This window comes from Gobius niger, assembly GCF_951799975.1.
Source record: "Gobius niger genome assembly, chromosome: 13".
NCBI lineage: Eukaryota > Metazoa > Chordata > Actinopteri > Gobiiformes > Gobiidae > Gobius > Gobius niger.
The window spans coordinates 19,107,297-19,122,606 of NC_136864.1; the positions used below are offsets into that span (position 1 = coordinate 19,107,297).

Here is a 15,310-nt window from a genome sequence, read left to right on the forward strand (position 1 = left end):
TCATCATTCTGATTTCCAAAATAATAAACTCAGTTATATGACCATAAATGGCTTCACACAACCACTAAATATGAGCGGGAAAAAAAGAAAAGAAAGTTGTTGTATTATCTTTCATATCTGAAAAATTGGCAAAAACATCAAACATTTTATCAGGGTATGTAAACTTTTGAGCACATTGGTGAGGTCAGTGTCATGCCCAAGCATGCAGCAACATATGGACTGGTTTGATCCTGTCACACAATGCAACAGCTAATCCCAATGGTAATTTGTTTTGATGACAGACTGCCCTTTGTTGCTGCAGCCTGGTATTTACACAAAGGATTTGCACTGCGACCATCATTTTATTGATGCAAATCTCCGCCAATGATGACATCGGAGGAGATTTGGATCATAGGAGACAATGATAATCAATAGGTAATGAACAAAAGCATAAAACAATCATTGGGGTCTGCAATGAATCCCTTATTACTAAACAATTAATGCTGTTCTTCCAACTGAAGCCCTGTAATTTACCTTCTGTACCTTCTATTTCTTTGAAGATTTACTCAAAAACCTCTCAGATTTATGAGAGATCCCCTTCTGGAACTGCCACCTTAACGTGGTGGAGGAGTTTGAGCACCCGAATGATCCTAGGAGCTCTGTTGTCGGGGGCTTCATGCCCCTGGTAGGGTCTCCCATGGCAAACAGGTCCTAGGTGACGGGTCAGACAAAGAGCGGTTCAGAAGCCCCTTATGAGAGACCAACAGGCCCAGTGAGAAGCGTGAGGCCGTCCTTCTGTGGACCCACCACCTGCAGGGGAGCCAAAAGGGGCAGGTGCAATGTGATGCGGGCAGCTCCAACGGCTGCTGGATGGATGGATGGATCTTTCAAAGATTGACTTCTCATGGCTAAGACAGAGGGTGGTAGAGACATGCAAACCATTAAAAAACTGGATTAGATCCCTCAAATTGCCCATATACTGTACATCCATTACATCTTCTTACCCTCATGACAGTGGAGGGCTAATAGTATTTGTCTTGCTTGTTCACAAAACATTCTCTCACAAATATCTTGCCTTTTTCATCTTTCAACATATATTATTCTGCCTATACAGTTTACTGTATTCATGATCTTTGTGGACTGACGTTTTTGCTGTTCTTTTCTCCTCTTTGTTGTCTATAGAAAAAAAGTTCCATCCTGTTACAGCTAACAAAGTGCTCTATAATTAACTCGAGTCAGTTATAGCTATAGTGTTTTGTAGTACGTATTAAATTAATAATAAATTATATAAATGAAAAAAAAGATACTACTACTATAATTTCATCATATACCGTCTCATACATTGTTTGAGTTTTGATGTTGCTAACAAACACATTAAACAACCTCAGGGGAGATGATTGGGTGTAATTTGAGCAAAGATTGAAAAGAAAAGAAATCAAACGCTTTTGTCTTTCCATCATTGCACTGCTGCTCTCTGTCTTGGCAGCAAGATCAATGTTTAATTTCTGACTACCTGTGGGGATGTAGATGGGTTTTACAATGAGGAAAATGTGGACTTTTACTGTAGAAATTAGACGTCAAAACAAAATATTTCATGCATGACAAAAAGTCAGTCGCAAATAAGCACATTTAACATCTAACCACTCTAGGCTGGTTCAAGTCCTATCTCTAGGACAGGATGTCTGTGTAAGCTCTCAGTCGTACAGGGGTTGTCCATCTTCAATGAAGGTATTCGAGTCGTCTTCTGTACTCAGTGGTTGGAGTCTCGAACGTTTCGCCTCTCATCCAAAAGGCTTCGTCAGCAAAGTAAGGTTCCGTTCAGGCCGCAGCCTAGATAAAGACCAAAAGGGAGGAGTTGGGATAGGCCCGGCTCCTCCCCAGAAACTACCGCTACTCTCACCTGTGAGTAAACACCTTTGAAGTAGAGCGTCTCTAACGAGGATTGATTATGGACTCAGACCTGACCTTAAAGAGCCACATCAAAGCAATAACTATAGCAGCTTTTTACCATGATCAGGTACAGTGTCTAACCCAGACTTATGAGACTTATCCATGGATTTGTCTTCACCAGGTTATAGACACCTGTGACGGTCTGCTACTGTCTCCTTCGAGTGCAGATATGCTTGGCTTTCGTGCTTTATTCCTGCTTCTGCAAGTGTCTTTGTCTGACTTTTATTTCCTTTTGGATCCCCTGCTCACTGTCCTCCCGAATCACTAACTGTGGAATTGATTAACTGGTCTCTCAGTGCTATTGATACGATTTTTTCACAAAGGAGGAGGAGGTCGTCTTCCGTCACTGGATTTTCACAGCTGAGTTTGCAATGAATACGTGGAGTATGTGGATTGTCGCTTGCCTTGCGGTCCTGTCGGTCGGAGACATCAAAGATATTTACTTATTTGAAATCTTGATAACAGGGTACCTGCTTATAGCATAAGGCGCTGCCCTGGTTTATCAGAAAAATGGCTGAGCAGCTTGCACCTCGCTGCTGTCGGATGACAGCAGATTAACAAGCACTTTGGAGAAGGGAGTGACCGAGTGATGGAATTACACAAGAAAGTAGTGCACAACGATGGACTGTTGTATGCGACCTGGCAGCTCGCTGTGGAGATGGACAAAAGGTGGACTATATTTTGGGAGGAAATGGGATGAACTGTGAAGGGAGATACCTGCTCTGGAGAACTGAACTAATGCTGAGACCAAGTCAAAGCTTATTTGCTATTAATTTATGAACTATTCCGGAATAATTCTCTTCCTCCTGACAGAGCAGATTGAAGCAGCTGGACTGCTTATCTCTCCTATGCATTCAACACTTTACCTTTGATGCCAAGCTACGGAGCTAAACCAGATATGGACTGATGTCTCAGGCTCATATTTTGCCTAACACTGACTTCATGGATTGTAAACAAATGCACGCACATACCCCTCCCTCAACACGTTTCCTCAGCCCCATCTCCCAGTCAATGGCCAGTCATCCTTCCTGTCCCCAAGAAAAAAATCCAGCATATGACCACGTGTACTGTGTATTTCCCATGTTTTTATGTTTTTATGTATGTGCTTTAATTGCCTTAACTTAACCTGATTGTATTGCATAAGATCGACCTCAGTAGACAACAAAATTCTATTCTGTTCTATTCTTGTGTACGAAATGTGCAGTATAAATAAACATGCCTTGCCTTGCCTGGTCACTGGCCTCTCTAAACGAGCTGTTATACAACTGAAGTACATCCAGAATGCTACTCCAAGAACCAGGAAATACAACCATATTAGTCCAGTGCTTCCGTCTCTGCACTGGCTTCCTGTTGCTTAGAGAATAGCATTTACAACAGCTCTGCTCGTGCACCCTTCATGGTCTGGCACCAAAGTACATCTCTGACATGTTAGAGCCGCATGAACCACCTTGGGCTCATAGAACTTCAGGGAGGGGCCTCTGGTGGTTCCCAGAGTCAATAATAAACAGGACGAGGCCGCGTGTCTGATAATGCAACTGTGATAATTTTCAAATCCAGGCTGAAAGCAATTTTTCTACCCGTGCATATGACAGGAGAAAGTAATTAAATTTTTTTGCTTTTACTTTGTCAATTAATGCATTTTATGGATTTATTTTATCTCTAATTTGATGTAACTGTGAAGCTCTTTGAATTACCTTGTGCATGAATTGTGCTCTACAAATAAACTTTGCTAATACATGTAATACAACTTGCTTTGCTTAATACATGAGAGGAAATGTGTTCAGTGTGGTGTGGTTGTGCCGAGAGTGAGGATGCTACTGTGTTGTTGTAGGAAACTGCAACAGCATTTATAACAACACAAAATGCTGTTAGGCAAATGGCAAACAAGCTTTCCCCAAACTTGATAAAATAATTGACAGCTTTGGCAGCTTAAATATTGTGGTTAGACTTCACAGAAAGATGACCCCTCTAAACCTGGGTCACTGTGTACTATACTTTTCTTACAGGTTTGTAACATTGATGTTGATTTACACTGAGGCAGAATAACAGATTGGCATGTACCAGAGAACCTAGACTGAAGCAGATCTACGGGTTAAACTGACTGAAAAAAGTCAGTTATGTACAAGACAAAGGAGAATTTTAAGTGACCAGCACTTTTTTCCGAATTTCACACCTGTACCACCAAGTGAACAATTCTGGCAAAAAAAAAAAAAAAAAATCTACATGAGGAGCTAATCTATGAGGATGACCTTTGATCTTTCTTGCATTTGTTTACGTGGATTGAGATGATGCACAGAAAAATGTCCAGACTTGATTGGACATAAAGTAAAAAAGTAAATCTATCTTTATGTTGAAGTATGTTAATTTAACGAGAACAGATGCTTTAAGTTTAATACATCCTTGGAATCAGATCCAACAAAGCTGAGCCCTGATGCCCCTGTGTCAAAACATTGTTAATACCAAGCTAATTACTGGCTTTAGAAGTTATGGAAGTCTGTGTTTTTAATGAGCATTCTTGGAGCATCTGGATTTCAGCAAGATAACTTTTATTACATATTTTTACCATAGAGAATTGGTGCTTCCTATGAGCATTAATATTATCTATTTACAACACGTCTTCAGGAAAATGCGTGTGTTTTCGCCCTTCATCATAAATAGTGTCAGAGATTGTAAACTGCCCAAATATTGAGCTACTGGATGTTTCTTCAGAGTCACCTCGAGGACCAGGCTCTGAAATGTAATCACACTGCACACATTGGACGCAGTATCTGCATTAGGAGGCGCTCTGACACTCTGACTCTCCCTTGGATGGCAATGTGGATGGGTGGAGTTCAATGAGATCACACATAGTCCCGGTGTCTGTGATCCGCCGTAGGCATCTGTGCCCATGACCAAATCTTCCCGATCCCGCTGCGCACAACCTCTACCCCCCCGAGGAAAGATGGGCGCATTCGAGGGGATGTGTCCAGCATTTCGGTGGACAGCAGGGAACGTGACGGCACTGTGGAAACAGACAGAGTGCATCAAAACATGTGCCTTTGAAGGGAAGAAGATACTTTGTGACTCCCGAGACCTTGCGTTTCTGTGAAGTCTCCCTCGCTGAATTGAGTGGGAGGGTATGGCCGCAGATTTGAGGAGATGAGCAGGGAGAAGGACAAGAGCAAAACCTGGTCATGAAAGGAGAAGAGACACCAATAGTAGGTCAGCAGCGGGAAGGAATGCGAGAGGAAAACCAATAGGGAGGCACATCTTTCATAATGCAATGTTCAAACACAGACAGGGTTTAAGCCCTCAAGGTAAACACAGCTGTATTCGGCAGAGAAACACAATCTGCACCTTTTAATGATGTGCTCAGTTTCAAATCTTACCTCTGGGTATTTATTATTAGACTGTCATATTGATAGACAAGGCTGAACAATCCTCCATGGTGCAAATTATCTTAACATCGAGTGGTATATACGGCATCTCTTACCAGTATGCATGTTCCCCTGTGTGTTGGTTTCCTTGAGTTGTTACCAAGGGCAGCCTGTAGCTGGCTTAGCTGATCCAGGAGTTCCCTATAGTGAGTAAATAATGAAAATTATTTGACATTTGACAAAACATTCTTTACACAAGGATTATTGCGCCATTTAGCATTAGGGAAGAAAACACAAAACAAAAATCCAGCACACCGTCAGACACATACAGCTTGGTCCAACTTGTGTCAAATAGCTCTCCCTTATGGGAAAGACATCAAACATCACAGCATCAAGAGGAAAAAAGGATGTTTTTTTGTGCTCTACACACTGAATGCACTGCTGCAGTTTCATAACAAACAGAACTTTTGGAAGCAAAGTACCCGCAGGGTGCATTTTGGAGAAAGGGGACAAGGACGAGAATCAACAAAGATCAATGAAATGCTCAGACTTCTTCTGCAGACAAACTGTGCGTGCAAGTGGATTCACAGAGCTTTGTCATGTCAGAGGGTCAGGTCATATGAGCATATGTAATGGTTTTAAAAGAAAACATCATCATTTATGACTGACAAAAGGAGTGCAGCTGCATGTAAACACTCCAACTGCAGTTTCAACGGAAAAAAAATCTATGAACCACTGGTCTAAACAACAACCCAGGTCTGAAATAGTACCAGTCTATATAAAGTATATATATATATATATATAAAAAATATATATATATATATATATATATATATATATATATATATATATATATATATATATATATATATATATATATATATATATATATATTTTTTTACTAGCCTTTCAATTCTTAATATGTGCGTTACGTGAGGTAGAATTGACAATATGTAAAACTTAACTGAAGTAAATAAACACACTCACCTGTTATTTTCTTCTAACTGGTGGATCCTTTTCTGCAGCTCGAGGTTGTGAGCATTACAGGCTGACATCCTAACAAGATAGATAAATAAATAAATAGACAAAATAAAATAGTCATTATACTAAAAAAATGGATTGACAAATTAAGCATCCAAATTTAGAAGGAAATTCATCTACTGGCTTCACATCTCAGCATGAACAAAACAAAAAGGTAAATAGGTTTTCTTTGTATTTGAAATATTATTGACTTTTAGCTCGTATTGGTTTTTGACGTTGATAAAGACTTCTCTCTCTGTCCAGGCTTGTGTTTGTTCTGTTTTTCTCGCCGCTGTGACTCATCTTCCACTGTATTTAGAACCACTGACACTGTGATAAGATTCCCCACAGATCTAATCTGTATGAACGACTTAATTAACCAACAAATGCTGATGTCGCACAGTGGGAGAAGTCTCTTTTTCACGATTATACTTTTGTGCAGCTAAGTAAGTGTGGATCAAACCAAGTGAGACTCATTGTTGAGGTTATTTACTTTCTGAAATCATCAAGGGGCCAACAATGAGAGCAAAGGACTGGATCGCATACATATGTGGCTTCTTGTTTAATCTTGAACTGTATGACTCATGTGTCCAAATCAAACCCAGTGAAGCCTTTCAGCACCTGGTCATCACACCTGCAGTATGTACGCTTTATGTGGGCCTAGACACGGACAATTATTTTAAGCTGTTTGAAGGCCTCCTGGAAATCTTCCATTGGCTATAGAGTAAAACAGTCTCTTGAACTAAGGCTTATGTGTTGAAAGCTGAACTCCCCCAGCTGCACCCTATTGCTGATGCTGAACTGTATATAATGTTAACTATTGCCCACTGTTTTTTTGTTGTTGTCAGTGTGGCAGAATTGACAATGAAGCTAGATGAACTGAGCCGAGAACAAATTCAAAGTGATTGGAGTGGAAATATAGAATGCACGTTTGCTCACTATATACGCCCATTATTAGCAATCAACTGTATATTAGGCCTTCTTATTTGGAGAGCCATTGAGGGAGAGCCACTTTGTAGCATCCAGTTGTGAAGCACATCATGAATATAAAACTGCGTCCCCTTGGAAAATAATGCATCTATTGTGAACCGGAGCTTCCACACACATTTTTTATGTGTTGATCACTCCTACTACTTCACCGAGTTGTGAGATTTTTTTTTATAAGCAGGTAACCTAAAAACAGACAATGGAAGAGAAAATAGACCACACACAGTAATATTTTGTGTTGTTATAGGTGGCTGAATGTTTTCTGCCAGCAGGTCCCCGACGCATCTAGAGTATGGTAGTATACTAATTGTAGCTATGGATGGGGGTAACTATGGTAACCGTGAAAATGCTGATGTTTTTCAGCTTGTTTTATGGTTAATATCTCTGTCATTCCAAGGCCTATCCACATGAAACGGAAACTGGCAAAAGGTTCAAAGTCTTCTCTGTCCGCACAAATGACTTTTGAATTGAATTATTTTCTCTCATAAGAATTATTAGTCACTTGAAAGGACTTTAACACAAAAAATTAATATGGCATGAGTGGAGAACTAATCCTTTTGTATATTTTCTGTTCTGAGATTTCTTTCTCCCGTAGAATTGTATTGGTTCCCGCCTTCCACCTGACGTCACCACATTCTAGATTGTGAATGCAACCTTTATTATATGTATCTATGCTGTAGTCAAATTGTAATGAGGTTGTAATTAGGCATAAAGTCAAACCTCATCATAAAGTCATAAAACATTTTTTTTTTTTTTTGTGGGACAGAGTTCAAGCAACTCTTCAAAGTAAGTTGAAAACTTTTGGTGTCTCTTTATATTCATTACTGTGTGTCCTGTGCAGGGAAGCCTTATGTTCTGTTATGTTCTGTTCCATAGTCGGCAGAAATGGTGAAGACATTTTTAAAGGTCTTTTACAAGTTTGCGCTGACGTCGATTGAGACGCAGATGAGATGCAAGAAATTCATCGTACCTTCCCTCCAGACTATCAACATACTCCTGCTTCTTCTTCCGACTTTCCTGAGCAGAACGCTTGTTACGGATTTTCCGCCGGATCTTCTTCAAAACCCTCTCTTCAAACTTGTCATGGAGATAAAGCAGCCAGGAGGACAGAGGCGAGGCAAACACAGAAGCGAAGAGAAAGGAGTGTAAGTTAGGAAGAAACTGGGTTGTAAAGAGGAAGGAGCTGACAGCCTTTTTTTTAAACTTGTGACAAAGATAGACAATGCTTTAGTGGCAATAATTGCGTGTGCCCTACATACAGCATGATGTTGCTTACCTTAGACAGGGGTAATTTACAGGGCAGCTTCACGCCTTCTTTTGCCAAAAGTCTTTTCTCATCTTCATCAAGCAACAGCTCCTGTAGTGAATGCTGTGAGACTCTCTGCCCCTGGATAAAGCACATGAGCATAATGCAGTGTGCACTTTACTTTACAGCACAGTAATACAATAATGGATCAAAAAAATTGGGACAAATCGGGGAAGATACATTTTGCAGCCAGTATTATTTATTTATTATTAAAGAAGATGAAGCATGTTGCCTTATAATCTATGTTTATACGGGGTTAGAGTAACGTGCTACCAGATTTTGAATATTGCTTTTTGGGCTGCTTTTTTTCCTCAATTGCTAGTGCAGACCAAAGGTTTTTCAATGTAAATTTACAGTCTTCCCTCAACGGCTTCATATTCAAAGGTTTGACGCTGGTCTTTTCATTAAGAAAAAAATAAGTCAGCCCGTCTTTGTACTCACTTTTTGCCCTCGATTGGACAGGAGAAGGTCTTTCACAGTGAGAGGTTGACTGGATGGCCGCAGGGGCGGATGGCTCGCTTTGAGGTAGTACGCTAATCCAAATTTCTCTTCGAGGTCAGTGCAATCACAACCTATGAATAAAATAAAAGCGTAAAACAAAATCATAAAGGAAACAGCTAAACAACGGATCGACACAACCGGTTATTTCTGAACTTGTTTTGTTATATCTAATGAGACTTTAGTGTCATTCTAAATACAAGAATACAAGATACAATGAATGAAACGGGACCGTTGTTGTAATTCTTTTCTGTTAATTTTATGAACATTTCAAACAATGCTTTGTAAGTGTGGTCCGTGTTAAAAAAGCCGCTTTGAAGTGTAACAGGTTCTTTTTTGCCAACGAGGCAAATCAAAATGTGATGTTGTTAAATGTATGATTGATAATGTGTAAAGTTAAATCAGAAACGGGTATGTTGTGTGTACATGTGCATGCTGTGTTCCTATGCTGCACTTTGTGGTATGTTCTTTTGTGCTATTGTGATATAATGTTTTATTGTAATGATTTCTGGGGTGGGCGCTCACAAGCTTTTGCTTCGGCTCACTACTTATGAGCAGAATTTCAACTGCTCAAATAAACAAATACAGTTACCTTGATACATTGTACCTAACAACATTTTGAACAATGTAATCTGCTTTGTAACAATCTGTAATAACTTGTACCTACAGTATGTAGTAATGTAAGACCCTTAGGGATAGGGCTTAGGGTTAGAGTTCGGGTCTTATGTCTTATTACATTATGTACCTGCACCATCGTGAATGTGTTATATAGATACAAGTTATTACAGAATGTTACAAAGCAGATTACGTTGTTCTAAATTTTGCTACAATGTATCAAGGCAGTGCAAAATAAAGTGTTACCAAATAAAGTTATTTTGAATTAGCTGTACAGGAACTCTGAATAAACACCTGTCTAGATTATAACTGCTGATAATAAAGAAAACTTAGCAAAAGGTCTGGACAGTTAGTTTTCATCCTGAGCCCGTGCGTCTGAGGCCTTTCAGAGACAGACTGGAGCAGAACACAGCAGCAGGTGAGGGAGCGCGAGTCTGTCTGCTTTCATTACTGCAGTGATCCTAAAATGCTCATCTACGTATAAATTCTCCTTCGGTTTAGAGCTGTGCACATCTGGATCAGTGTCTGAAGTGATCAGAGTTGGTGAAAGTGACGGGTTTGTGATGGGGATCATCAGAACAGGCGTAGCGGTGTGGCCAATCGCACAAGTAAAAACTGGTGGCAATTTTGAGCCCTGCATGTGATTGCTGCAGTTGTGATCTCTCTGGCCATGTGACCATAGCTACTGCGGCCAGCACGGTTTATATTACTGTTTAATTAAGTACACCAAACCTTTTTGTACAGGACATACCAGTCACAGCTTGTTGTGCTCCTTTACATGTACTGTATGTCACTCACAATCCCCCTTTTGTGCGTCAAATCCGATTCCATATTCATTTATTTTTGATTCAAGAGCGAAGGTCAAAAAACCTTTTCCCCAAAGAGCTGTTGTCAAAAGTCTATTTCCCTAGTGATTCACACGACTCACACATGATAAATGACAATCACTGTACCGTTTATCTTTTAAAAGGTTCAAATGCATGGCCTTGAAAGGACTCTTACAGTCACATGCCCAGTAAGTAGCCATTACTTTCATAAGTCAAAGGAAAAATAAGTCAAAATAATGTTCTGTTAATCTTCTGTTCAATCCTGTTTTGCCTTTACTTTTTCTAGGGCAAACCACTTGTATTGTGTGCGTCATAAAGATCTTGTTTACCCTCAGTGTTATATATTAGGGAAAAACTTCACTTGCTATTTATTTTTCTGTGATCCAACAGCAGGCTGTGGTCTTACCTAGATCAATTGCAACATCGCAGGTCTTCTCCATCTTAACTTTGCCCTGAGATAGGTGGGTCACTGTTTGGGGAGGCTCGGAAGTCCATGCCGTTGAACATTCTGATGTAGGCCTGAATGAATCCGGGCTCTCGGCGGGACGTCCTGCATGGTGTTCAGTGATGGCGCTGTAGGAGGTGCAGGGTGACCACAGGGGGGAGGCAGGAGGTGAGGAGCAATCGCTGCCACCCAGCAGGCTTTCCAGGAAGTCATCAGCACTGCTTTCCCCGGGGCTGGGGCTCTAAACCAGGGGGATTTGTCAGTAAACACATGACACCGCCCTGACTGTGTGGCTTGACTTAATCATATAATTATATTCTCTCACACACTTGAGGACAAATTGTTCTTCAGACAGTCACTACTTAACCTCTTAACCCCCACCTGGACCGAGCACTTATTCTCCAACTTTTTCTCCAGGTTGGCTTTACCCAGAACCTAAAAACTTCTTGAAAAAAGGGTCAAAATGCCGACGAAAACGAGGATGAAAAGCCACAAAAGAGCGGTACAAACTTGCCGGACAAGCAACAATAACACAATCAGAAAAAAGTGACGAATGAACAGGGCGACAACGCGAGAAAAAAGGTTCGGATCAGTTTTGTAGGACTTAGCTTTCAAATGAAGCGTGACACTGGCCTAGAGGCTTTAAGCTCCAGTCGAGAGGCTTTTAGATTCGGATACGAGTGCATTTTCTCCAGTTCAGCTTCACCCAAATCCACGAGGTCACACACAGCCTTTAGGCCAGTGTAACGCCACCATTTGAAAGCTAAGGCCTACAAAACTTGTCTAAATGGATCTTTTTCCTCGTGTTGTCGTCCCTTTTTTTGGTGACTTTTTTTGTGTTGGGTTTTCTTCACATTTATGCTACATTTTCATAACTTTTTTGTTAGTTTTCTGTTGCTCTTTTTTGGCTTTTTTGTTGCTTTCTTTTGTCACACGTTTTGTCACCTTTTCATCGCTTTTTTTGTCATGTTTTTTTTTGCTTTTTTTCTCCCAAGAAGCTTTTAGATTTGGGTAAAGCCAAACTGGAGAAAACGTGCTCAGTTTAGGTGGGGGTTAAGAGGTTAAACAAACTGCTTTAGTTGCATGTGCGCATATACAATGACTCTACAAAAGCAATGGCAAGATGTGAAACCCTCTATTGCTAACTGGTTCTAGCCAATCAACCGCCAGTGTTGTAAATAAACCATTGTTATCTGTCAAACGATTATTTGATTTTGACTCTTTTTTTCTCATCTGGGACGTGGACGATTCAAAACAATATCATCAGAACACGAACCGGCCAGGATGTGTTGACAAAAGGACCAGGTTCTCAGTACTCACGTCTTCGCTGTTGATAGTCCACATGTGGTTGCTATGGTAACCGCTGGCCAGTTCGTCTGGACCTCTGAGCAGCAGGTCAATGACGTCCATCCCAACTTGAACCTAAAGCAGGACAAGACACGGATTCCTTAGTTTGATCAATGCAATCAAATCGAAAAAAAATAATAAAAAAAACATCAGCTAATTGTGATTTGTTTCCTCACAGACTCACCTCAGCTGTCGTCAGTGTCATCCCAAAACTGAGGAGCAAAAATGGCACAGCAAAAAAAACAACAACCTCAGATTCTCACTCTTTGCTTGTCTGGAGAGGAATGGCCGAGTATGTCTCAGAGGACAAAGTTGAAAGCCATATCTCAGTATTGCACTTTCCCAACCCAGATGATGACCGTCCAATGAGGCGTGAGATAAACTCTGCATAACCAATCAATGCTCAAAGATGTCATCAAAACATGTCAGGACGTATGCACGTGTTCAGAATAGGTTCACATTCAGTTTATGTAAGTACTGCTGTTGTATTCCAGCTCAAATCATTCACATCTAGAAACCAAATTCTGCCACATCTGCCGTGTACGATTTTAACGCCAATATTTTTTTTTTGCTGAAATGGGGATTTTTGAAAACAGAAACTTGCTGCGTTATCACGACTTATCATTTTCAACACCATAAATATGTGCACCTGTTTGCACTAATCCCATCATAAATCAGTAGATTACATAACAGCCAGTTTGCTTGCAGTACAAAACATGGCAAAACAGGATCAATTATTTGACATTCATCATTGTCCCGGTGTCATCTTGGTGGGGAGGACCTATTTCTGCACGTTTAGTCTCTGAGTGCCATCAGCATGAGAACTGCCTCCATTTCGAAGCTTTTTTACACCTCTGACAAGACTTGAACAACATGACAGATGCATTTTTTCTACTCTAAGGCCAGTTTAAGTGACCATGAAACATACTAATTTCCTTACAGTAATGTTATTTGTCCCAATGAAGCCCCTGCATTGTCAAACTGTAAGGTGCCTTAGCTTTATGTGGCATAATAGAGAAATAATCCAATGATAATATAATCTAATAGCACTGACTATTGTGTCCACTGCCTCTGGAGTGTTCAAATCACTGTAAATGTTGTAATGGTTTAATTGCATGGCAGTACAACCCTGCTATCTTTATTGTTGTTCCATCCTTTAAGATTACTGAGTCAAAGTACACAGTGATTACCTTCCCGGGACATTTCGAACACATCTCATACTGAGAATGGGGTGGAGTTCAGAACACTGCTTCCACATTCATTTTCATCAAATTCTTACCTAGATGTACCTTAAAAGTTCTCCAGGGAACTAAGGCACTGCCATACAATGTGTATATTATGATGTTTCTCAAAGAACAGAGGAGTCAAGGCTTTTGACTTATTCATTTCTCATTTAGAAAAACTCATAAATCACTGCAGGCAAGAACATGGATTTCCTCAATAAGGAAGATATATTGAAAGACAAAATTACAGTTGGTGGCCCGGGCTACTGAGGTCTTTTTCATTTATCTCTTGTAATTATTTCTGTTGTTGTTACTGACTGGCCTGTCCTCATATTTCTGGATAATAATAAACCTATCAAACGTGATTTAGCAATTAAGTTTCGACAAGCATGAGGCTTAAAAGGATTATATGTCAAATGCTCTGCTACAACGTGGCTCTTTCGATTGAAACCAGCTATAGAGCCGGTGGTTAAGCACCTGTGAGATTCAGGTGAATTTGCTGATTACTTTTCAGGGCAGACCGTAGCTGCTCCATTCAGACTGATCGGTCCACCAGTCATGAAATACACAGTGAGTGACTGTTTTCTCGAGTTGAGTGATAGGTATAATGGGCACCTGGGAAATTCCACTGCTTCATAAACCTCAGAGGGAAAAGCTCATCTTCCCCCTCCTGCAGCATTGTCTGAATCATCAATATGATTTTCGTTCCTTCACATTTTCATGTTTTTGAAGGTCTCTATGTGGGTGACCCTTAATAACCTTTTTGCTCATTAGAAGCTTGCATTCAGGTCAGTTTCTCCTGTGTTTGCCTGGGTCATTAATATTGGAGACTGTTCTCCTCACATCTTGGAACTTTGGAAAATGGGTTTCCAACAAAATACAAATTGTGTGTATCTCCAGCGCTCACATGTCTGATAAAGAGCTCCCTGGTGCGGCCTGTTTTTCAATGCAGACATTTAACAAGCTCCACAACACAGTGCGTTCAAGCAGTGTGTGTGTGCGTGTGTGTGTGTGTGTGTGTGCGTGTGTGTGTGTGTGTGTGTGTGTGTGTGTGTGTGTGTGTGCGTGTGTGTGTGTGTGTGCGTGTGTGTGTGCGTGTGTGTGTGTGCGTGTGTGATACATTTTACGATATCAATTTGAAACATTTGCTGTAGATTACTGAAATATTTTTTTGAAGAAACCTTCAGAGTATTATTAAGTCTAAAAATGAATGCTACTTAAGTGGAGGTTTTTGCAACAATGTGAGAAAAATGCATTTTAAGACATTTAATGGCCCTTGAAGTAACAATTTCCCATAAATCTATGGAGAAACACTAAATCAGTGCAATAATGAAATACCTGAGGCAAATGCCTCAAAACCTCTGACCGCAGAGTAATTGGATTATTAATGCTCTCAATTTATAGCCTATTATTTTCTGATTTGCTTAACTTAAACACAGGGGCGGATCCACCCCCAGTAACGGTCTTGTCACCCAGCTGCCACCCTATTGATTTCAGCCAGGTTTTGTCCTTTTCTGGAACTGTCTAAATCCTACCGTCGCCATCAACATGGCCCTTTATAAATCCATTATTTCAAAGATTTGTTACAATCCAGACCTTCAAAGCCTGATTGATTTGATATATTTTTTGGTCTATAACCAATGTGATGTCTCACATCGGCTCTCGAAGCTACTTGAATGCTTACGGAGGCTCACTCTCAGTGAGCCTTTATTGACAGAACAAAGAATCAAAACAACTTTATAGCTAAATAAGGAGCC

General features: G+C 40.4%; 1 protein-coding gene across 1 annotated transcript; it reads right to left on the reverse strand.

Annotated features, from left to right (window-relative positions):
• Positions 1-4,514: 4,514 nt before the first annotated feature.
• LOC306972207 (cyclic AMP-responsive element-binding protein 3-like protein 3-A) lies at positions 4,515-12,599 on the reverse strand. The gene is made up of 10 exons (XM_079568751.1): positions 12,515-12,599; positions 12,304-12,405; positions 10,945-11,224; positions 9,040-9,170; positions 8,569-8,679; positions 8,263-8,369; positions 6,273-6,341; positions 5,402-5,486; positions 5,003-5,096; positions 4,515-4,930 (listed from the first exon to the last, which is right to left on the reverse strand). Exons 1-10 carry the CDS (start codon positions 12,533-12,535, stop codon positions 4,770-4,772), a joined length of 1,161 nt encoding a protein of 386 aa, XP_079424877.1. The 5' UTR covers positions 12,536-12,599; the 3' UTR covers positions 4,515-4,769.
• Positions 12,600-15,310: the final 2,711 nt, after the last annotated feature.